Source organism: Bufo gargarizans, chromosome 6, assembly GCF_014858855.1.
Source record: "Bufo gargarizans isolate SCDJY-AF-19 chromosome 6, ASM1485885v1, whole genome shotgun sequence".
Lineage (NCBI taxonomy): Eukaryota > Metazoa > Chordata > Amphibia > Anura > Bufonidae > Bufo > Bufo gargarizans.
The window spans coordinates 252,553,829-252,579,570 of record NC_058085.1 but is presented as its reverse complement, the minus strand read 5'-3'; the positions used below and the strand labels follow the sequence as shown (position 1 = coordinate 252,579,570).

Sequence of the window (25,742 nt, the reverse complement as noted above, 5' to 3'; positions counted from 1 at the left end):
GAGATCGGATGTTGCATCGCCAAGAACAAAGGGGGTCATTTACTAAGTGACATAAACCAGTTTTCTGTCGTACATCTGTCTCAGATTGCGGCGCAAAGGGGACAGGCTGGCAGGCGCGTCTAGTTCATTTTCTACGCCTGTTTTAGGCATAGAAAATTGTCTAAATTTAAGCCAGAAAGGAAGCTGTCTTACATTTAGACCAACGCTGGATGCGCCAAAGTTAGAGAGGCCTGTGCCTCTTCATAACTTTGGCAAATCCACCACCAGCTTAGGGCTTTATTAAGACCAGCGCCTAAAATGTCGATCTTCATAAATGACACCCAAAGGCTTTTTATTCATATCTTAATATGAATGTGTACTGAGGCCAGTTTTTAAAAAGGCAAAAAGAAGCAAAAGGGGCCTGCAATGTGTGACTTTTCTAAACCAGACCGTCCCCTCTCTGTGAAGAGGGACATAAGGGAAGTCCTGTACAGAGGCGGACAGCAGGTATGACCAGTATATAGGGGGACAATCGGAGGACCTATATATACGAAGAGAAAAGATATGTACTTTACACACAGGGACGTCCTGCATATGAGGGGGCAGCAGAGACATCCTGGAGGCACTGGGGAAGTAGGAGGTATATATATATAATGGGGGCTCTGTATATGAGGGGGCAGCAGAGACTGGGGAAGCTGTGCAAACAGGGGGCAGCAGGAGGTGCGGGTGTGTGTATAAATATATATATATATATATATATATATATATAATTATATACACACATAGGAGTAGAAGGGGATCTCTGTATATGAGGGGCAGCAGAGGAACAGGTGAAGCCCTGCATACAGGGGGCAGCAGGAGGTGTATGTATGTATGTATATATATATATATATATATATATATATATTTACACACACACATTCATCACAAGGGGTAGAAGGGGATCTCTGTATATGAGGGGCAGCAGAGACATCCTGGAGGCACTGGGGAAGAAGTCTCTGTATATGAGGGGGCAGGGGACAGCAGAGGTGTGTGTATATATATATATACACACACACTGTACACACACTCATTCATTACATAGGGGTAGAAGGGGATCTCTGTATATGAGGGGCAGCAGATACATTCTGGAGATACAGGGGGCAGCAGGAGGCTCTGTAGATGAAGGGTAGTGGACAGATCTGTACCGAATAGGAGGGGAGGCCAGGACACAATAACGCTGAACACAAGTCATACATACTCTTTTCACACTGAGCGGCTCTTCACTTGCCCCGGAAACACTTCGTGCAGATGCCAACTCCTAGCCAGCTATAGGACCTCTGATGACGTCACGCTCATGTGACCAGGCTTTCCTGTGGGAGGAGCAATGCATGTTCTCCCGGGATTCTGGGCAGTTGCTGTAGACATGAGCACAGCATGCTGTGGTGAAACTACAACTCCCCTCATGCACCTTTCACTTATATACCGTTTCTGAAAGCTGCCAGGCTAGTGTGCATGTCGGGAGTCTTGGTTTCACCACAGCTGCATCACTGGAGCTTGCTGGTCCCTGTGCTGGAATATCAGCAGAACCACTGGTACCAGGCTCTGCAGGACTGTGGGTGCACCGGGATGTCATGCAATGTTCTGCAGGAGTCAGACTGTGGGTGCACCGGGATGTCATGCAATGTTCTGCAAGACTGCTGGTGCGCCGGGATGTCATGCAGTGTACTGCAGGAGTCAGACTGTGGGCAGTGGCGTGCCCAGGGTGTTTGGCACCCGGAGCGGGTCATTTCTCTGGCACCCCCCTCAACACTTGACCACATACCTCTTACATGATACATCCAGGGACATCTCCTGTCCTGTAGACCTTCTCTTTCCTCTTCTCCTCCGTTAGACCGCCATGACAAATTCTTTCTGCCACATCTCGTCTCTACAGAGTTTGTAACACAGACATGTTAGGTTTCTCAGTTTTTCCATCAATCCCCCCGCCCCCCATCCTGGTATCCCCACAGTGTCATCCTGCTGCCACCCCCAATGTTGTGCCCCCAAATGCCCCAGGAACTATACTGCTGAAATAGTGACCCCAGTAGACACAATTGTCAATTTGGTGAAAAGTAGAACTGGATTTCCAAAAGAGCTGTCAAATATGAAAGGTGGAATCTGATTGGTTGCTATGGGCAACTAAGCCAGTTCTACTTTACACCAGTTTGATAAATTACCCCAAATGTCCCTATAATGTCTACAGCAGTTATAATGTCCCCTAGAGTACACTCAGTAATAACAACGCCCAATTCTGTGCTCCAGGTAATAATCCCTATATAGTGTCCAGAGAAATAATAGAATGGCCTCTACAGTGCCTCCCCAATAGAAAGGCCCCCACACAGTAGTGTCCCCCCACACTGCTCCCATACAGTAGTGTCCCCCACACAGTAGTGTCCCCCACACTGCTCCCATACAGTAGTGTCCCCCACACAGTAGTCCCCCCACGCTGCCCCCCCACACAGTGGTGTCCCCCACACTGCTCCCATACAGTAGTGTCCCCCACACAGTAGTCCCCCCACGCTGCCCCCCACACAGTAGTGTCCCTCACGCTGCCCCCCACACAGTAATGTCCCCCACACAGTAGTGTCCCCCACACAGTAATGTCCCCCACATTGCCATCCCTCCCATAATAAATTGCCCCCCACTGTGCCACACAGTATCCCACCATATCCCCCCCCCCACATCCTTCTGTGTGCACCCCCCTCATATCCCCCAAAGTTGGCACATAAAAGAAAAAAAAAAAAAAAAAAGAGAGAAAAAACCTTAAAAGCCAAATACTTACCTGCGCTTCCTCGCAGAGTCCCAGCACAGGCACGCGCGCCGGGATTTCACTACCGCATAGGCTTCAGGCCTACTCAGCGGTGGGGCAGGGAACTATGCGCTCCGCTCTCTGTCCCGCCATAGTGTGTGGGACTGGGTCACGGGTGTCAGCGCTTAAGCAATGAGCGCTTCCATCTGTATTGATGGAAGCGCTCATTGCTTCTGGGTCTGCTGGCAACACCGTCAGAGCCGGCACCTCTTTTAACTGCTGATGTATGGAGGTCCCAGGTGTTGGACCACCGCTGATCTGATATTGATGACCTATCCTGGTAATAGGTCATCATTTTTTTTTACCGGAGAAGGCTACTTTCACACTTGCGTTTAACCGCAAGCTGCAGTTTTCTGTCTGGCATGGGATGCAATAGAAAATGGATCCCTCCCCATTGACTTACAATGGTTTTAGTGCCGGATCAATCATGGCTATTTTAAAGATAATACAACCGGATCTGTTCATAACCAGTGTTCCCTCTAAGCCTGGGCAGGTGCTGAGCGGGGTCGCCTCAGAGCTGGACACAGCGCCATCAAAGGTGGGCGATAGGAAAACCTAAAATAATTGTCACATTAACCACTTCAGCCCCGCTAGGTGAAACCCCCTTCATGACCAGAGCACTTTTTACACTTCGGCACTACACTCCTTTCACCGTTTATCGCTCGGTCATGCAACTTACCACCCAAATGAATTTTACCTCCTTTTCTTCTCACTAATAGAGCTTTCATTTGGTGGTATTTTATTGCTGCTGACATTTTTACTTTTTTTGTTATTAATCAAAATGTAACGATTTTTTTGCAAAAAATTACATTTTTCACTTTCAGCTGTAAAATTTTGCAAAAAAAACGACATCCATATATAAATTTTTCACCAAATTTATTGTTCTACATGTCTTTGATAAAAAAAAAATGTTTGGGCAAAAAAAAAAAAATGGTTTGGGTAAAAGTTATAGCATTTACAAACTATGGTACAAAAATGTGAATTTCCGCTTTTTGAAGCAGCTCTGACTTTCTGAGCACCTGCCATGTTTCCTGAGGTTCTACAATGCCCAAACAGTAGAAAAACCCCACAAATGACCCCATTTCGGAAAGTAGACACCCTAAGGTATTCGCTGATGGGCATAGTGAGTTCATAGAACTTTTTATTTTTTGTCACAAGTTAGTGGAAAATGATGATGATTTTTTTTTTTTTTATTCTTACAAAGTCTCATATTCCACTAACTTGCGACAAAAAATTAAAAATTCTAGGGACTCGCCGTGCCCCTCACGGAATACCTTGGGGTGTCTTCTTTCCAAAATGGGGTCACTTGTGGCGTAGTTATACTGCCCTGGCAATTTAGGGGCCCAAATGTGTGAGAAGAACTTTGCAATCAAAATGTGTAAAAAATGCCCTGCAAAATCTGAAAGGTGCACTTTGGAATATGTGCCCCTTTGCCCACCTTGGCTGCAAAAAAGTGTCACACATGTGGTATCGCCGTACTCAGGAGAAGTTGGGCAATGTGTTTTGGGGGGTCATTTTACATATACCCATGCTGGGTGAGAGAAATATCTTAGCAAAAGACAACTTTTCCCATTTGTTTTATACAAAGTTGGCATTTGACCAAGATATTTTTCTCACCCAGCATGGGTATATGTAAAATGACACCCCAAAACACATTCCCCAACTTCTCCTGAGTACAGCGATACCAGATGTGTGACACTTTTTTGCAGCCTAGATGCGCAAAGGGGCCCAACTTCCTTTTAGGAGGGCATTTTTAGACATTTGGATCCCAGACTTCTTCTCACACTTTCGGGCCCCTAAAAAGCCAGGGCAGTATAAATACCCCACATGTGACCCCACTTTGGAAAGAAGACACCCCAAGGTATTCAATGAGGGGCATGGCGAGTTCCTAGAATTAATTTTTTTTTTTTGCATAAGTTAGCGGATATTGATTTTTTTTTTTTTTTTTGTTTTTTTTTTCTCACAAAGTCTCACTTTCCGCTAACTTAGGACAAAAATGTCAATCTTTCATGGACTCAATATGCCCCTCACGGAATACCTTGGGGTGTCTTCTTTCCGAAATGGGGTCACATGTGGGGTATTTATAGGGGCCTGGCTTTTTAGGGGCCCTAAAGCATGAGAAGAAGTCTGGAATATAAATGTCTAAAAATGTTTACGCATTTGGATTCCGTGAGGGGTATGGTGCGTCCATGTGAGATTTTATTTTTTGACACAAGTTAGTAGAATATGAGACTTTGTAAGAAAAAAACAAAAACAAACCAAAAATTTCCGCTAACTTGTGCCAAAAAAAATGTCTGAATGGAGCCTTACCAGGGGGGGGTGATCAATGACAGGGGGGTGATCACCCATATAGACTCCCTGATCACCCCCTGTCATTGATCACCCCCCTGTCACTGATCACCCCCCCCCCCCCCTGTAAGGCTCCATTCAGACATCCGCATGATTTTTACGGATCCATGGATACATGGATCGGATCCACAAAACACATGCGGACGTCTGAATGGAGCCTTACAGGGGGGTGATCAATGACAGGGGGATGATCAGGGAGTGTATATGGGTGATCACCCGCCTGTCATTGATCACCCCCTGTAAGGCTCCATTCAGAGGTCCGTATGCTTTTTGCGGATCCGATCCATGTATCCGTGGATCCGTAAAAATCATACGGACGTCTGAACGGAGCATGACAGGGCGGTGATCAATGACAGGGCGGTGATCAGGGAGTTTATATGGGGTGATCATGGGTGATCAGGGGTTTATAAGGGGTTAATAAGTGACGGGGGGGGGGGGGGGGGTGTAGTGTAGTGTGGTGTTTGGTGCGACTGTACTGAGCTACCTGAGTCCTCTGGTGGTCGATCCTAACAAAAGGGACCACCAGAGGACCAGGTAGGAGGTATATTAGACGCTGTTATGAAAACAGCGTCTAATATACCTGTTAGGGGTTAAAAAATTCGGATCTCCAGCCTGCCAGCGAGCGATCGCCGCTGGCAGGCTGGAGATCCACTCGCTTACCTTCCGTTCCTGTGAGCGCGCGCGCGCCTGTGTGCGTGCGTTCACAGGAAATCTCGGCTCTCGCGGGAGGACGCGTATATGCGTCCACCCAGAAGAGCAGGACCGCCGGCAGGACGCAATCCTGCGTACGGCGGTCCTGAGGTGGTTAAAGAGCATACAATGAAAGCCCTGCACCATGCTGTGTAATATACAGCATAATCCTTACACCATGCTGTACAGCAGGCATGCTCAACCTACGGCCCTCCAGCTGTTGCAAAACTACAACTCCCAGCATGCCCGAACAGCCTACAGCAGGGCATTGTGGGAGTTGTAGTTTTACAACAGCTGGAGGGCCGCAGGTTAAGCATGCCTGCTGTACAGAATACATTATAATCCATACACCATACAGTAAAATATACATTATAATCCATACTCCATGCCGTATAATATACATTATAATCCATACACCATGCCGTGCAATATACAACATAACCCTACAGTGTAGGTGTTATACTATATATTGAACGGCATTGTGTATGGATTATAAAGTATACTGTACAGCAAATGTATGGAGGTTACACCATGCCTTGCCAGACAATATAACCCCTGTGGGAAAGATAATAGATAGATATACCTATACACAGCCTATACCTATGTACATATATACTGCCTATACCTATACACAGCCTATACCTATATACAGTCTATACCTGTGTCAGGGTGACTGCTTTGGGGCGGGATGTGAGGAATACATTGGGATTTTCATGAACAGGGATTGCCCTGTCTCCTTCTTCCACCTGCACAGCAGTGAGATTTATGGGGCTGGGGGACGTTAGCAGCGGGGCCCTTCTCTCCATCAGACTGCCACATTACCTCTGCCTGTGCACTGCTGCTCAGTCCTCCTCTTCAGTTAGAAAAGGAGGAGGCAGCAGTAGTGCGGGGACATGTATAGTGTCATCAATAGTGTGGGCAAGTGTGGCCATTTTGTGACCGGGTGCTGCTGAGCGGACTTATTAAACTTGTGAGCGGGGGCACAATAATTGCTGTGCGGCCGCTCACCCGCGTAGCTTAGAGGGAACACTGTTCATAACTGATGCAGCCGGTTGTATTATCACAAACAGAAGCGTTTTTGCTGATCCCTGCCAGGTCAGGCAAAAACGCAAGTGTGAAATTAGCCTAACCCCTTTCAAGTGGCCCTGGAAGAAAAAAAAACTAAAAAAGAGGTCCCATGTTGTAGGCAAGTCCAGGGCCAGCAATCTAGCGTAGCACAAATTACTGCCCCAGCAGAACCAATTACCACAGTGGAGCCAAATTACTGCCCCAGCAGAACCAAATACCACAGTGGAGCCAAATTACTGCCCCAGCAGAACAAAATACCACAGTGGAGCCAAATTACTATCCCAGCAGAACCAAATACCACAGTGGAGCCAAAATTATTACCCCAGCAGAACCAATTACCACAGTGGAGCCAAAATTATTACCCCAGCAGAACCAATTACCACAGTGGAGCCAAATTATTACCCCAGCAGAACCAATTACCACAGTGGAGCCAAATGACTGCCTCAGCAGAACCAAATACCACAGTGGAGCCAAATGACTGCCCCAGCAGAACCAAATACCACAGTGGAGCCAAATGACTGCCCCAGCAGAACCAAATACCACAGTGGAGCCAAATGACTGCCCCAGCAGAACCAAATACCACAGTGGAGCCAAATGACTGCCCCAGCAGAACCAAATACCACAGTGGAGCCAAATGACTGCCCCAGCAGAACCAAATACCACAGTGGAGCCAAATGACTGCCCAGCAGAACCAATTACCACAGTGGAGCCAAATGACTGCCCCAGCAGAACCAATTACCACAGTGGAGCCAAATGACTGCCTCAGCAGAACCAATTACCACAGTGGAGCCAAATGACTGCCCCAGCAGAACCAATTACCACAGTGGAGCCAAATGACTGCCCCAGCAGAACCAATTACCACAGTGGAGCCAAATGACTGCCCCAGCAGAACCAAATACCACAGTGGAGCCAAATGACTGCCCCAGCAGAACCAAATACCACAGTGGAGCCAAATGACTGTCCCCAGCAGAACCAAATACCACAAGTGGAGCCAAATGACTGCCCCAGCAGAACCAAATACCACAGTGGAGCCAAATGACTGCCCCAGCAGAACCAATTACCACAGTGGAGCCAAATGACTGCCCCAGCAGAACCAATTACCACAGTGGAGCCAAATGACTGCCCCAGCAGAACCAATTACCACAGTGGAGCCAAATGACTGCCCCAGCAGAACCAAATACCACAGTGGAGCCAAATGACTGCCCCAGCAGAACCAAATACCACAGTGGAGCCAAATGACTGCCCCAGCAGAACCAAATACCACAGTGGAGCCAAATGACTGCCCCAGCAGAACCAAATACCACAGTGGAGCCAAATGACTGCCCCAGCAGAACCAAATACCACAGTGGAGCCAAATGACTGCCCCAGCAGAACCAAATACCACAGTGGAGCCAAATGACTGCCCCAGCAGAACCAATTACCACAGTGGAGCCAAATAACTGCCCCAGCAGAACCAAATGACTGCCCCAGCAGAACCAAATACCACAGTGGAGCCAAATGACTGCCCCAGCAGAACAAAATACCACAGTGGAGCAAAATTACTGCCCCAGCAGAACAATATACCACAGTGGAGCCAAATTACTGCCCCAGCAGAACAAAATACCACAGTGGAGCCAAATTACTGTCCCAGCAGAAGCAAATACCACAGTGGAGCCAAATTACTGCCCCAGCAGAACCAAATACCACAGTGGAGCCAAATTACTGCCCCAGCAGAACCAAATACCACAGTGGAGCCAAATTACTGTCCCAGCAGAACCAAATACCACAGTGGAGCCAAATTACTGCCCCAGCAGAACCAAACACCACAGTGGAGCCAAATTACTGCCCCAGCAGAACCAAATACCACAGTGGAGCCAAATTACTGCCCCAGCAGAACCAAACACCACAGTGGAGCACAAAATACTGTTGCAGTATTTAACTGTACCATCATCCTGAGGACGGCGATACAGTTGAATTCAGGAGGGGACCTGCAGCCGCTGGACAGGTGCATAAGTGCCTGATGCTCCTAGCATTAATGCTGAGATCATCAGATCATGTACCCAGCCATCAGCTGTGAGGGGAGCTTGGTAGGGCCCTGGGTATCGTCCCACCAGGAAATTTCCCTGCAGGGTCTATGACCAGTCCACTCCTGTACACGGATGGAGCTGTGTAGATCCAACACCAGAGCTACAAGATAACAGCTGATTGGTTATTGAGAATAGGGCAATTAAAAACCTAGGCAACCACTCAAGGATTTTTCTGTTGACATATCGTTTAAGGGACAAATTGTATTTTTTCATGGCACCAATTTTTTCAAAAATTACGTTACTTTACTGAAATACCCCTTTAACTGGCCGGGTGAGTAGTATATATCATATAGTATCACTACCTGAGACTGTATGTCCTCATATCTGTCAGTATCTGCGTAGAAACAAATCTGTGTGTGTTGCGTAAACTTTATTAACAACATCTAGAAACAGGTAGCCATTTTCCATACTAACCTACAGACAGGCAGCCTTGTTAATACACACGGTAATGTAGTTATTGTAATACCCTCAATAAAAACCATGAGTCCACCGCTAGTCTTATTTACCTAGTACATGAATATGTCCTGTGTCCTAACCCAGCATATGTATTTAACACTGCTGCCTAGTGAATGTCAGGGATTTTAGGATGTGTCACATGACTGATAACATGTTTCAGTTAGGCTATGAGTACATTACACAGGACTGACACGTGGGCTGTACCATTCTACTGCATATAGGGGTCAAATGCCGATACAAGAAGGGTATGTATTCAGAATGTTATATAATGTATGTTAGAAAATTGTATGATTTCCTATTATATAAATAAAAAATACCCCTTTTAGGCATTAGGCCTCTTTCACACTTGCGTTGTCCGGATCCGGCGTGTACTCCACTTGCCGGAATTACACGCCGGATCCGGAAAAACGCAAGTGTACTGAAAGCATTTGAAGACGTCTTCAAAATGCTTTCAGTGTTACTATGGCAGCCAGGACGCTATTAAAGTCCTGGTTGCCATAGTAGGAGCGGGGAGCGGTATACTTACCATCCGTGCGGCTCCCGGGGCGCTCCAGAATGACGTCAGAGCGCCCCATGCGCATGGATGACGTGCCATGCGATCACGTCATCCATGCGCGTGGGGCGCCCTGACGTCACTCTGGAGCGCCTCGGGAGCCGCATGGACGGTAAGTATGCTGCTCCCCCGCTACACTTTACCATGGCTGTCAGGAATTTAGCGTCCCGGCAGCCATGGTAACCATTCAGAAAAAGCTAAACGTCGGATCCGGCAATGCGCCGAAACGACGTTTAGCTTAAGGCCGGATCCGGATCAATGCCTTTCAATGGGCATTAATTCCAGATCCGGCCTTGCGGCAAGTCTTCAGGATTTTTGGCCGGAGCAAAAAGCGCAGCATGCTGCGGTATTTTCTCCAGCCAAAAAACGTTCCGTTCCGGAACTGAAGACATCCTGAACGGATTTCACTCCATTCAGAATGCATTAGGATTAAACTGATCAGGATTCTTCCGGCATAAAGCCCCGACGACGGAACTCTATGCCGGAAGAAAAGAACGCAGGTGTGAAAGAGCCCTTAGTCCTCATGTCAGGCATTGATCATTAAATTCTAATGTAAGCAAAAATGTGAATGGCACTCTACTTCTACCTCCCATATTAAAACACAGGAAATGGGAAACCCCCACATTCTGCCAGACACGTAAAGGGACAATGAATTAACTGCTTCCCGGTGCCAGCTCCTCGCTTCTTCTATTGCAGGCCTGTGATGCTCCTCTGGGCTCCAGCAATGTCAACATCCAGTTTTACGACACTGCAGCCATTAACAGACCACGGCAGTGTCCAGCTCCCCTTGCATCATGACAAATGGTCACATGGTCGCAAGGGGATCCGGACACCTCCGTGGCTTGTTATTGGCTGCAGTGATGTCAAACCGGATGTTGACATTGCTGGACCCCGGCAGAGCATCGCAGGCCTGCAGGAGAAGGAGCAAGCAGCTGGAGCTGGGAAGCAGTTAAGTCATTTTCCCTTTGCATGTCGGGCAGAATGGAAGAAGGGGTGGGGGGATTGCCTTAAGCCCTCCTTCCCCCCCCCCCCCCCGAGCCTGCTGTCAAATATTTTTGTTTAGCTAGAACACCCCTTTAATGTATTACCTTGTATATTTATCAGTTATCTTCCTCTGTACCTGTTTTATGGTGTAAGTAGATGATCATATAACTCAGGCCACTTTCATAGTCAGTATTTTTGCATCAATGTAAGCCAATCAAAAAGTAGGACATATAGAGAAAAAGTATAACGGAACAATCTGTGCCTCTTCTGTGTTTTGGACCCACTCCTGGTTTTGACTTACAAATACAAATGCTAAATACTGACCATGTGAAAGTGGTCTTGTATTAAGTACTGTGCGGACCAGATTCTTTCATATAAAAATGAATATTGTTATTATCACCATCCCACACCATAGTTATGTATAGTAATACAATTTGTATGACATAATTACATATCCAAAACCTTGTCCACTGGCCATAGAAAACTTTTTCATAAATACAATACAAGCAAAAAAGGGATTATTTTACAGAATAAAAAAAATAAAATAAAAACTGTTGGAAAAACATTACTAGAGACATCAAGAGTCTGCACTGTTGAAGATCTTAGGTAGAAAAGAGATTGAACTAGCATTTACATCTCCCAGAGTTTGATCAAAAAACGACTTCTCCTCTATCTGAATTATTTGACGGTCAACAAGAGCTGGATCCTCCCCAGTGTGCACCTTTAGATGTGCTATGAGACTTGATTTCCGGGTAAATCCTTTCCCACATTCCGAGCATGAAAATGGCTTCTCCCCTGTGTGAATTTTCTGATGTCTAATAAGATAAGATTTCTGGGTAAAACAGTTCCCACAAATTGAACATGAAAATGGCTTCTCTCCTGTATGAGTTTTCTGATGCTGAGCCAAACTTGTTCGCTTAGTAAAACATTTTCCGCATTCCAGACAAGAAAATGGCTTCTCTCCTGTGTGGATTCTCTGATGGTCGGCAAGATCAGATTTTTGGGTAAAACATTTCCCACATTCTGAACATGAAAACGGCCTCTCTCCTGTGTGAATTTTCTGATGCTGAACAAGAACAGATTTTCGAGTGAAACTTTTCCCACATTCCAAACACGTAAACAGCTTCACCTCTGTGTGGGTTCTCTGATGTCTAACAAAATCAGCTTTCTTTGTAAAAATTGTCCCGCACTCTGGACAAGAAAATTGCCTTCCTTCTGTGTGTAATCTCTGATGTTTAACAAGAATTGATTTCTTGGTAAAACACTTGCCACATACCGAACATAAGAATGGCCTTTCCCCAGTGTGACTCCTCATATGTGCAGCAAGATTTGACTTATTTGCAAAACATCTTCCACATTCCAAACACGAAAAAGGCTTCTCCCCTGTGTGAAACCTCTGATGTTTAACAAGATCTGATTTCTTGGAAAAACATTTCTCACAATCTGAACAGGAATACAGCCTCTCTCCTGTGTGAATTTTCTGATGTTCAGCAAGACTTGATTTGATGGTAAAACATTTGCCACATTCCGAACAGGAAAATGGCTTCTCCCCTGTGTGAATTCTCTGATGTTGAACTAGAACGGATTTCTGTGTAAAACGTTTCCCACATTCTGAACATGGGAAAGGCCTCGCCCCCATGTGAATTCTCTGATGATGAACAAGATATGATTTTCGGGTAAAAAACTTCCCACAAAGTGAACATGAAAACTTCTTCAAGCCTTTATGAATCATCAGATGAGTACACAGACTACCATTCTGGGTAAAACATTTCATACATTTCGAAGATGGATGTTCATTGATGTCCATGTGGGTCTTCTGATCATTTTGAAGATTCACTTCTTGTGTAAAACGTTCCCTGTGCTCTGAAAAAGGAAATAATTCACACTCTCTATGTTTAGCAATGATTTGTGATTTATGAGGAGAAAGATGATCTTGATATGAGGCATGAGATGACAGATCTTGGCTGTGATTTCGATAAATAATTTGTGACATGTGATCTTTTCCTGAAGAATTTTGTGTATAATCATTTTCTCCAAATTCATAATTGGGAAGTGAAAGACTTCCTTTGCTGTTGCCATCTGTAGAGAATGTAGAAAAATTAATATTATTTTTAGTTGTTCTAAACACCGTTTAATGGAAATATTCTAGAACCTTCCCTGTAGTGATTTATGTAAACTTCTAATGTAGTAAGAAGCATAATGGAGGAGATTTATCAAAAGTGATGTAAGTTGCCCATAGCAACCAATCAGATTCCTCTTTTCATTTTTGAGAACTCCTTTGGAAAATGAAAGGATACATCCAATTGGTTGCTATGGGCAATTAAGCCACTTTGCCTTTACACCAGTTTTGATAAATTTCCCCTAATGTCTGTGAAAATGTGATTTTGATCACTTTGCACTAAATTTGCACCACACATGGCACACATTTAGTGCAACTTGGTAGGGAGGAGCATGTAAATCAGAAGCATCTTAAAACAGATGTGCTCTCAGCCACTCAATATCTGCTATAAGGCTCAGTGAGGCATCGCTGATCCCATACCCCTCTGCCGTTTTGGCCTTGTGACCTCCTGCCGCCTACTATTGTGTCCCACATTCTGCAAGGTAGGCATTACTAATTCTGCGTGCTTTGATGACCCTCAAAGCATTTTTGCAACCAAACAGCTGTTTGTGTGGAGAAACTTCACATGCCTATAAACTGTGCTGGAACATCAAATAGGGACTCAATATGATGACCAACCCCTACTGTTCACAAGTGATTTGTCTCCAACCTTGCTGACATTAACCATTTTAATTTTTAGTTTTACTACTTCCTGTCTCCCAAAAGCTTTAATTTTATTTTTCTGTTTACATAATTGTATGAGGGCTTGTTTATTGCAATAAAAGTTATACTTTCTAATGGCACTGGAGATAAGCAAATTGATTCTCACAAATCTAATGTGTTAAAAAAAAAAAAGAAATCAGCCTCCCTGAGCAGCAAAACCCTCCCCTGAGGGCCAGACATCTCGCCTTGGCAGCGCAGATTCCGACTCGGCATGCGCCTCTGCACTTCCGGATGTACCCAGATGTAAGCTGTGCTTGCACAGTTGCATGCTCAGGTAGCAGCAGTAGAGCCTCTGCATTTGACCTGCTACTTGGAGCAATGGTGCAGGCGTGAGATTGGCAGCGCGAGCGAGATGTCTGGCCCTGTCAAACAAGGGAGAAGGGGAGTATCTTGAGCAGGCAGTCAGCCCCTCACTGCTCAAGGGGCTGATTTATGAATGAACACAATTCATACTAATCAATTTGCTCATTATTAAATAGCAAAATAAAAAAATATTCCTTACGATGTAGTGGGATACTGGAAAAATTCTAAATGGGGTGGAACTGGAAAAAAAATATTAAAAAACGTAATTCTGACATCCCATCTAAATAAAGATTATTATTGTCAGTGCATACTTATTTCCGGACAGCTCTGGTCTTAAAGGGGCTCTCTGGTCAATTAACGTAATCATTCTGCGATGCTGCCATCTCTGCTGACACAGGACGCGGGCGCTTCTGCTTTAGTCCCAACTACATTCACTACCATGCAACTGAACAGGAAATGAAGCGGGTACATCCGGTCAGGACCCAGGCGGAAGAACCAGCATCTTTTGCCAGTGCGGTGGAGATGGCGGCATGGCAGAGCGGGGTGTGAAGGTTGAGACTCCATCTTGTATTTCATACTGCCATTTTATGTTATAAACTGTGAATTTCTGTGTGGAAAGTTGCTATAACCTCAAGGTCACTCCTAGCCCCCACCACTCAGGTCTAGTAAGGATTTTCTATAATTACTAGAGAGACTGGTACGTGATTACCACCCACAGTTAGAATCAAGGAGATGCTTCAGGCATAAAGCTAAGAGATAAAACAGTAGTAATACACCGACGCTTGCACTGAGTTTTAACTGACGCAGCGGTACCGCAATGGTATCGCCACCATTGGATATCAAATAAATGATGTGTGCAACATATATGTAGGTACTGCGCGACTTGTACTCCCTATTGCTTTCTATATCAGAATGGCACCATGAAGATACGCAGTGGTTATAGCAGGGACTTACAGTTTGGTTGTGATGTCTTAATCCTAGATGCTCCTCTGTGGGCGCTGTTCTCCTGCGTCTTTCCAGTTCTCTTCTTTTCTTTTTTGTGCCGTTCGGGATGAGGAAAGGTTTGGGGAGCTGAGCCCTAATAGTAACAACTGTTTTTAATAAGATTGTTTCTTGAGCTTGCCCCGGCCGGTGGCACCGCTCGTGGTTTAAAAGAAGCCGCTTGTTCGCGCTCGCTCGGAGCGCTGCGTGACGTCACGACAGTGGCTACGGTGGACCAGAAGGACCAAAGTTTTCTCCAACGCGTTTCGATTAGTTCGCTAATCTTCGTCAGGGATGAATCCTCTGTCTCCCGATGCTACTTTTGAAGGTATGTGACTCCTCCCTTCCCTAATTCCTGCATCCCTGGCTTGCTTGATTGGTGTGTTAGTTGAAGGCAAATAGTTCTATCTCTGAGTTAAGACCCGAGGGTACCAAAGTGTTTAAAATTAAATATCCAGCGGCTTTCTGATCTGGACATTTTCTTGATAAAATCTCCTCCTCTTTTGTCTTTTTTAACTATTTCAATACCCCGGAAAGTGGTGCCGCTATAGTTTCCTCCGTGTTTGTCCTTATAGTGTCTAGAAAGTGGGTGGCCCTCGTATTTCCTTCCTATGTTGTAAATATGTTCCCCTATTCTTTTACTTATAGTTCTCTTTGTACGTCCTATATACATTTTTTTGCACAGACATGTTATGGCGTATATTGCTCCCTGACTACTGCAGGTTATGTGGTCTTTTATTTTATATGTTTCTGTATCCCCTGTCCATTCGTTTTTTATTTCCATGTTGGTGTGCTGTTTTTTATTTATTTTTAGTTTTTTGCAGACAAGAACTCCTGATATTATTGGTCCCCCCGGGAAGACCAATAATATCAGGAGTAGAATGCCTGACAAGCAATCTATCCGAATATATAGACCGCTTCCTGCAACCGTGTGTAGACATATTACCAACACACTTGAAAGATACCCAGCACATCCTCAACATCTTAAATCAGGTCAAATGGGAACCACACTACATTCTAGGCACCCTGGATGTCAAATCCCTATATACCATCATTGAAAATGAAAAAGGATGTAACGCAGCAAAAATCTGCTTACAGAATCAGGGAATCCTACCGGAGAAACAAATAGATTTTATTGGTGCATGCATTATGTTCATTCTAAAAAGAAATTATTTTATATTTGAGGATAAGTTCTACATACAGCAGTGGGGGACCGCGATGGGGACGAGATTCGCACCGGGGTTCGCAAACATATATGTCGGACAGTGGGAACATCAAGTCATCTATCCCCACGGCGAACTCCGGTCGAATCTCGTCCTGTGGAAACGTTTCATAGACGACATTATATTCATCTGGGCAGGAGAGAAAGAAGCACTAAATACATTTTTCGAAGAAATCAACAACAATGATTACCACCTAGAATTTACACCAATATTCAGTCAGAATGAAATAAACTTCTTGGACTTAACCATTTACATAGAGGATGGCAAAATAGAAACCAGGACATACAATAAACCTACAGATGTCAATGGCTTCATCTCCCGTGAAAGTTGCCATCTCCCACAGTGGTTGGAAAATATCCCTAAGGGACAACTGATGAGACTAAAACGTAACTGTACAAAGGAAAGCGAATACCGAATAGAGGCAGATAAAATGCAGAAAAAACGGAAACCTTTGAAATGCCACCAATTATCACACAATACAACAGCCAAGCAGGAATATTGAGAAGGATCATCAAAAAACATTGGGAAACCTTGAAGGAAGATAAAATAATAGGAGACCAGATCCCAAAAAATCCTAAATTCATTTACAGAAAGGCCAAAAATGTGGGCAGCATAATAGCCCCCACCAACAAATGCTTGAGTAAACAAAATGAGAAACAAAACACTATTCTTGGAACAAAATCCCAGGGAGGCTTTGTCCCATGCGGCTATTGTGGTGTCTGCAAAAAACTAAAAATAAATAAAAAACAGCACACCAACATGGAAATAAAAAACGAATGGACAGGGGATACAGAAACATATAAAATAAAAGACCACATAACCTGCAGTAGTCAGGGAGCAATATACGCCATAACATGTCCGTGCAAAAAAATGTATATAGGACGTACAAAGAGAACTATAAGTAAAAGAATAGGGGAACATATTTACAACATAGGAAGGAAATACGAGGGCCACCCACTTTCTAGACACTATAAGGACAAACACGGAGGAAACTATAGCAGCACCACTTTCCGGGGTATTGAAATAGTTAAAAAAGACAAAAGAGGAGGAGATTTTATCAAGAAAATGTCCAGATCAGAAAGCCGCTGGATATTTAATTTAAACACTTTGGTACCCTCGGGTCTTAACTCAGAGATAGAACTATTTGCCTTCAACTAACACACCAATCAAGCAAGCCAGGGATGCAGGAATTAGGGAAGGGAGGAGTCACATACCTTCAAAAGTAGCATCAGGAGACAGAGGATTCATCCCTGACGAAGATTAGCGAACTAATCGAAACGTGTTGGAGAAAACTTTGGTCCTCCTGGTCCACCGTAGCCACTGTCGTGACGTCACGCAGCGCTCCGAGCGTGCGCGAACAAGCGGCTTCTTTTAAACCACGAGCGGTGCCACCGGCCGGGGCAAGCTCAAGAAACAATCTTATTAAAAACAGTTGTTACTATTAGGGCTCAGCTCCCCAAACCTTTCCTCATCCCGAACGGCACCAAAAAAAAAAGAAAAAAAAAAAGAAGAGAACTGGAAAGACGCAGGAGAACAGCGCCCACAGAGGAGCATCTAGGATTAAGACATCACAACCAAACTGTAAGTCCCTGCTATAACCACTGCGTATCTTCATGGTGCCATTCTGATATAGAAAGCAATAGGGAGTACAAGTCGCGCAGTACCTACATATATAAAGCTAAGAGATGCTCATTTCAGATTTTGGTTTCAAGGAGTTATATGATGTAAATGAATAACTATGCGTCCAGTTGGAAATGATCCAGAAACTTGCTATATAGTCTCTGCTTACTTTCAATAAAGTTAGAAACACTTATACACAGCACTGCGCCTGTTGTCAGTTTCTCTATGAGTACTCATATAACTTCTAATTCGGAGTCCACCGCTCATCCGGCATTGGGGGTCTTTGCCCGAAGAGTAAAACATATTCCTCCCACAGGTTAGTACCAAAGAACAATTAGGTTAAATTATAAGAGAACCCATTTAAGCTAGCCATACACAGCTGTTAGCCAAACGTTCTCTCCTGACTCCCCCATACATTCAGTGTAAATGGGGAGAGGGGAGAAGCCTGCTGTCTGACATTTCTGGTGGATGCTTATCTCCTGGCAGACCAAAAGGATCGGGTGAAAATATTTAGATGGGGAACTTCTCATGCATATTAGACTATCGGTCAAACCAACTCACACTGGGATTCTCAGAATAACTCAGCGCTGCAACATATGCTTGTAGGACAAAATGAGGTTGACTAGGTCCTTCAGGTTTAGTAAGTACTGAACAAAGAGATATCCCTTTTTCTATATTTAGTGCTCAATACTGACCTGGGTTGATTCCTATAGGGATTCTCTCCTCCTTAAACTGCTGATCACCCATCTCATACATCTCTTCATCTTCATCCATAACTTCAACTTTCATATCAAAGAGATCTTCAACCTGTTTCAACAAAGGATTTGACAAAGTAATACAAATGTACCTTGGCCAGTGCCTGACCTAATTTCATCCCATTATCTCCTTCCTTATTACATAGCACACACTAAAGAACAGGGACTATACCAGGGAATGGTTCAGCTTCACAACAAACCAGATCCACTTTGGTATTTGGCGAGACCACAGCTTAACCTACCTGATCATCCTGTGGGACATTCTCATCTTCCTCTGGACAATCCTGGGAATACAGAGGACTGATACAGCATTCTGGTGGATTTCTCTCACTGGATTTATCTGTAGGAGATAAACACCCGGGGGTGGGTGAGGGGTGAATAATGCCATAGTTTTCTGGAATAGAAAAGACACAAATCTTGGCTCAAGTGCAGATTTCAACAAAATATTATGGTCCCTTTTTTGCTGTATGAAGCGCTGGTCTTTGTACCCTTCCCCCAGTGACTGAATACATTGTGTATATGTGATAATCAGAGTAGCTCTCAAAACTATTTTCTCCTTTACCGTCAGTAAAACCTTTGCCTGGTGAAGTGAATGGCTGGTGGTCCTCCATCATTAAGTCCTTGTACAGATCCTTGTGTCCTTCCAAATACTCCCACTCCTCCATGGAGAAATGGACAGAGACATCCTGACATCTTATAGGAACCTGACACACACAATGATACAGTCATTATCCAGATACATTAACCCTTGTGTTACAGTATAATGTCCCAGCATTCCCAGCAGCGCTCACCTCTCCAGTCAGCAGCTCAATGATCGTGTTGGCAAGTTCTAGGATCTTCTGGTCATTGTTTCTCTCAGGTATCAGCGGGAGAGGTGGAGACTTCATGGTGGGGCTCTGGGTCCTATTCCATACTACTGATACACCAGGGATCACACATTCACCAGATTTCTTCTTCACTACATTGCAACTCTGTGTATACAGTGATGAACCATAATAGGCATTATTCTTGATGTTTCCAAAACTTTATCTTGCTTGATTATAAGCTTGCCGACTTGATTCCAGTAGAGGCCTGTACTGTATAACACCTTCCCAATCATGGAAGCTGCTGCAGCATTGTTGAAACCAAGCATTGGGAACAACGTAAGGGCTCATGCACACTAACGTATTTTTTTCCCCATTTCTGTGCCGGTTTTTTTTGTGGCCCGTATGCGGATCCATTCATTTCAATGGGTCTGCATAAAAAACTAATTTATTCCGAATGCATTCCGTTTCCGTATGTGTGCATGGCCGTTCCACAAAAAATAAATAAAATAGAACAAGTCCTATTATTGTTCATATTATGGACAAGGATAGGACAGTTCTATAATGGGCGGGTGATTTATCAGAGTTGCAAAAAGGGATGAATTTTGGCTTTTGGGATGGCAGTATTTCTCAAACTGCGTAGTTTCAGAACTGTTCTCGAGCTGCTGTGGTGTAAGTGTATTTTCAGTGGACAAATGGCACAAGCTGGTGGTGGCAGCTTTATGGTCTAGGGAATGTTTTTGTGGAATTCTCTGGGTCCTACACATCCACGTGGAAGGTGCTCTCAACAGATTTGGGTATGAATCCACCCTTGCAGATCAGGTACATTCATACTTGCTGATTGTCTTCCTGGAAGATCCAATCCGCCCCAGGAAAGACAATGCGACATGTCACACGGCTAGAAATGCCTGAAATGCCCGACATGTCACACGGCTAGCATCTATGGGACCACCTTGATCGTCGTGTTCGCTCTATGGATCCTCTCCCACACAACCTCCAGCATCTGTGGGATGCACTGCAGTCAGCATGGCTCCAGATACCTTTGAGAACCTAACCTACCAGTACCTTACTGAGACTGTCTAGCTGCTGTCCAGATGGTGCTTACTCTGGATATTAGCTGGTGGTCAGAAAAATGTAACTCAACTGTGTAATTTCTATGAGCCATGAGAGGTGAATAACTAATTATCTATTAGATTAATATATTACTGGTGCCCCTGCGTTTGTTTGACTGCCTCCAACAAATATTTACCAGGATTGCCCTTATATACTAGGACAGTCCCCCCCAAAAAAGAAAAAAAAAATCAAGGCCTTCTGGCAACAGTGCTGTTGGATTAAGGCTGGTTTCACACTGGCGTTGCGGATTGGGGCCGGATGCGTTCAGAGTGCGTTCAGTGAAACTCTCACTATTTTGCAAGCAAGTTCAGTCAGTTTTGTCTGCGATTGCGTTTAGTTGTTCAGTTTTTTCCGCGCGGGTGCAATGCGTTTTGATGCGTTTTTCACGCGCGTGATAACAAACGGAAGGTTTACAAACAACATCTCTTAGCAACCATCAGTGAAAAACGCATCGCACCCTCACTTGCTTGCGGATGCAATGCGTTTTTCACGCAGCCCCATTCACTTCTATGGGGCCAGGGCTGCGTGAAAAAAAACGCAGAATATAGAACATGCTGCACTTTTCACGCAACGCAGAACTGATGCGTGAAAGACAACGCTCATATACACAGACCCATTGAAATGAATGGGTCAGGATTCAGTGCAGGTGCTATGTGTTCACGTCACGCATTGCACCCACACGGAAAACTCGCTCGTGTGAAAGGGACCTAATACTGAGTTCAGTCATGTGACATAATTTGCTGAATTCCTCACCTCGCCAGTCAGCAGGTAGATGATCTCCAGGGTGAGATTTAATATCTTCTCAGTCATCACTTTTTTGCTCATGTCCATTCTTGGTAGTTCAGTCAGGAACAGGACTATTGTCTTGCAGGAGAAACTATAAAGGAGATGTCATTAGTAGTGGTGTTGAGCTAACTTCTGTTTTCAAGTTCGGCGTACAAGGTTCGGGTTATCTAAGAATTCTGTTATGGATTCCGCTACCAGGGACCATAACTTATGGTCCGTGGTAGCGGAATCCATATAACGGAATTCTTAGGTAACTCGAACCTTGTACACCGAACTTGAAAACAGAAGTTTGTTCATTCCTAATCATCAGGTGATATATTCTGTCTGCAGACAAAAAAATAGAAGTTGAACTAATAACGGGTAATATTAAAGGGGTTCTGGAGTTTGTTTAAACTGATGATCTATCCTCTAGCGTCTGATCGGTGGGGGTCCGACCCCTGGGACCCCCACCGATCAGCTGTTTGAGAAGGCAGCGGCGCTCCAGGAGCTCTGTTCACTTCGAATGGAGATTAGCCCAGAGGATAGATCATCCGTTTAAACAAACTGCAGAACTCCTTTTTTTATTTTTTTTGTTTACAAAGCCATAGAAGGGCTTGTTTTTTGCAGGACAAGTGGAAAAGTATTACTTTGGGAAAAAAATGGGAAAATGTAAAAAAATTCCAAATGGAATTGGGAAAATAAATTCAGCCATAGTTTTTTTCAGTTTCGTTTTTACAGCATTTCCTATGCAGTAAAACTGACTTGTTAACTTCTTTCTCCGGGTCAGTACCATTAGAGCAATACAAAAAAAAAAAAAAAATAATATATATATATATATATATATATATAATATATATTTTTTTTTTTTGCACTGACATAACATTTTCTATATTTCAATAGTTTGGGCTAATGGCTTACTTTTTTTTTTGTTCATTTTTATTTTTCCAAATGGGGAAAGGGGATGGTTTAAATTTTTATATCTTTAAAAACTTTTCACTTTTTATTTCACATTTATGCCCCCCCCCCCCCCCAAAAAACAAAACTTGAATATGTGATCATCTGTTCGCTTCTCCCGTAGAATGCAATGATTTAACATTCACTATGACAGGCCTCGAAACCTTCAGATGTTGCCATAGCATCCGAATAGCTTAATCAATCTCAGCATGGTGAGCCATTCTGTCCCCAGAACAACAGCGCTCCCAGGAGAGGCCCCACCAAAAAGTTAGAACATGTCCTATTCTTGTCCGTATTTGCGGAGAAGAATAGGCATTTCTATCATGCAGAAAGATGTTCTGTTCCGCAAAATGCGCAAGGCACACGGCTGGTATCCGTGTTTTGCAGGTCCGCAAAAACGGATACGGTCTTGTGAATGAGCCCTAAGTAAGTCAAAAGGCAAGTGGAACAGCAGACATCTATCCTTCATAACACTCCCATACACAATGAAGGAAAGGGAAAGAGCCCCTGGTGGGAACAAGGGAACAGGCACGTTCAAATCCATCTTGAACAATCCTTGTCCACCCAGACAGGTACCATCGGTCTAGTAAATCTAGTGACTACCACACATATTAGATGGTCAGCCGATCCTGCCTAAAACCTAAATAACTATTCCCAAGGAGCATATGAAATATAATACAGGACAAAGTCATCAAAACAACTTACTTCTAGCCAAGTACAAACAGAAGACATAGGGGTACAACTTCAACACCAAGCTGGCCAGATGAGATGTTTGTAGGTGGCTCTTGCTGATTTTGACAGACATTTAAAGGTGTATGAGCCAAGTCTGACTGGTTCCTGTAAAGGAAAAGGAGTATAAGATGAGCTGGAGCTGAGCCAAACTACCATGACAAGGCCTCATTCACATGGCAAAGTTTAATCAGGTTTTTGCAAGCCAAACCTGGAAGAGGAACCTACAGAGAAAAGGTATAATGGAAAGATTTGTACCTTTTCCATGTACTGGACCCACATCTGACTTTGGCTTACAAAAACTAACCAGAATATGCAGTGTGAATGTGTGTTTCTGCAGCAAAATCCGTTATTTCTAACTGTTTTTTGGTAAGGATTTGATGCGTTTTTGCTGCAGATCTCGCCCTTCCATTGAAAAGGGTGAAATCTGCAGCGAAAACTGCAAACATAATTGACATGCTGCGGATTTGGGAATCCACACTGCAGGTCAATTTCTGCACAGTAAACATTTGCAAAGTTCACGCGACATTTGTGTAATCTCATACACTTTGCTGGTACCGTACTACCCTGTGGTTTTTGTGCACGGGAATCTGCACTGCAAAAAAAAAACGCACATATTCTGCAACGTGTGCAGGGAATGAATCCCTCTTGAAGAGGATTCTCAAAAGTCTCCCAAAATACAACTAGGGATTCCGGTATCTGGAGGGTTAACTGGATTGGCACATGATTCTCAAAAATTCTACAGGGAATTCTTGAGTTAAAGGGGTTGTTTAAAGTTAAATCATATTCTGTAGGGTCACTGTTAGAATAAAGGGGTTTTCCGGGATTTAAATCTACCTATCCGCCTGATAGGTCATCAAAATCAGTTCTGCAGAGGTCCAAGACCCGGCACCCCCGCCGATCAGGCCGCGCTCCGTGTGAGCACTGCCTTCCCGTCATTGTATACCTCTCGAAGCGGTGAGCAGGTGTAATTACAAGTCATCCCATTCACTTCTATGGAATGGCTCCTTCCTACACACTTAAATACTACAGAGCCGTGAATCCTCTTCACTGTTTGCTTGCTGCTGCCACCTCCATTGTAGTGGCTGTGTAGTGTTATCACAGCGGTTTGTCCCATTTAAGTAAATAGTAGAGAAAAGCTGTAATCACACTGCACTGCCACTACAAGAGAGACAAGGTGCAGGTAAACACTGAAGAGGATGCAGAGAGAGTCCGACCCCCAGAGATCTGATACTGGTGACCTATCCTGAGGACAGGTCATTAATATCTGTAACACGGACAACCTCTTTAATCTTAAAGGGGTAATCCAAGGCTATAAATTGCCCCCACACTGATTTTACTGCTTCTCCCCGTGCACTGATGGAAATATTCGGTGTTGGGGGGGGGGGGGGGAGCAGGGATGCTCAACCTGCGGCCCTCCAGCTGTTGCAAAACTACAACTCCTATCATGCCCTGCTGTAGGCTGATAGCTGTAGGCTGTCCGGGCATGCTGGGAGTTGTAGTTTTGCAACAGCTGGAGGACAGCAGGTTGGGCATCTCTGCTCTAGTCAACCGTGATGCTGAGGTGGGGCTCCCCAGACACCGGATGTTTTCATCTGAGCACGGGAAGAAGCAGCGGTGGTGCCTGGACCAGAAGCGGCGCGGGGAACAGGGAGCCAGGTAAGTATATTCACTGTGAGGGGCCCGGCATATGAAGGGGGGGGGGGGTGTTTATAGCCTTGGATAACCCCTTTAACATTTCCGGCATTTGCTGCAGGTTTGAGCCCAGCAGAGGTCTGTACTGTATGGCGCCTTTCTGATCACCGCTGGAGCATTGCTGTGTTCGCTTTGGGACTTTCTCAGCGCTGACACACGAGTTCTCATTCTCACAAATGTAACCCTTTCCTGACCCCAAGTATCATCTCCTACATGTCCATTGCCCATAGCAACCAATCGCAGTACTGCTGCGCTATGATTGGAGTTGTTCTTCCAGCAATGTGACTACTGGTTCCAACCAAGGTTCTGCCTGCTCCTGGCTCATAGGCTACATTTCTGGCCTGAAAATACCGCAGACGCGTTCTATCTGTGGGCATATACTGTGCTCATAATACAGATACTGTGTACAGAGAATGCAGCCATACACAGTGGTGCATGCACCCCCAGCAGCTCTTGTGGCTACTGACATGAAGGACTGGTGCGTCTTATACGCTGTGTGCAGAGCAGGTACAGGTGAGGAGTGCTGTATTTGCATCATACATGGCACAGACACCGCAGCAGCAGGGAGTGTAGGGCATTTCTAGCTCTGCCCCAGAGCACACTGTACTATGCGACAGCGGAAAGGAGTTATGGAGAACTTATAAGAAAGCATCAGCAGCCTGAACACAATCTAACAGCTGATAATGCCCCTGAACTCACTCACCCCGGAAGCATTCCTCTCCTCCGTAACGTCACTTCCGCTCACTGCTTTCAGAGACTATTTAGCACGTGACCGTATGCCCTTACATTATTGGCCATGGACACCTCATCTGTGCGTCACGGACTTTGCCCATATTCAAGATGTCGCCCGCGCAGCAGCATGAGTAATAAGCGACTGATGCTATTTTGCTGTGGACAGATTACAGGAATGGCAGGCTCATTGTATTAATTATTTTATGCTTGATATGAAGGAATGGAAATGCAACATATTCAAGTAGTGAATTGCAGTTTCACATATAGGGGGAG

The 25,742-nt window shown here is 44.7% G+C and overlaps 1 protein-coding gene and 1 pseudogene across 1 annotated transcript; both read right to left on the bottom strand.

The window, feature by feature from the left end:
• Positions 1 to 1,274, bottom strand: part of LOC122942127 — a 46,975-nt pseudogene extending 45,701 nt beyond the window's left edge.
• A 9,696-nt stretch (positions 1,275 to 10,970) lies between these two features.
• On the bottom strand, positions 10,971 to 25,472 carry LOC122940053 (oocyte zinc finger protein XlCOF6-like). Its single transcript, XM_044296371.1, has 8 exons — positions 25,441 to 25,472; positions 23,019 to 23,150; positions 21,348 to 21,471; positions 19,470 to 19,649; positions 19,241 to 19,382; positions 18,921 to 19,072; positions 18,619 to 18,730; positions 10,971 to 13,054 (listed from the first exon to the last, which is right to left on the bottom strand). Exons 3-8 carry the CDS (start codon positions 21,423 to 21,425, stop codon positions 11,553 to 11,555), a joined length of 2,166 nt encoding a protein of 721 aa, XP_044152306.1. The 5' UTR covers positions 21,426 to 21,471; positions 23,019 to 23,150; positions 25,441 to 25,472; the 3' UTR covers positions 10,971 to 11,552.
• Positions 25,473 to 25,742: the final 270 nt, after the last annotated feature.

Coding starts and splice junctions, on each gene's coding strand:
- LOC122940053 (XM_044296371.1), bottom strand. CDS start 21,425: ATGGACATGAGCAAAAAAGTGATGACTGAGAAGATATTAAATCTCACC. Junction 19,383..19,469: donor TTGAGCTGCTGACTGGAGAG/GTGAGCGCTGCT, acceptor TGTGTGTGTCAG/GTTCCTATAAGATGTCAGGA. Junction 19,073..19,240: donor AGGCAAAGGTTTTACTGACG/GTAAAGGAGAAA, acceptor TTTCTATTCCAG/AAAACTATGGCATTATTCAC.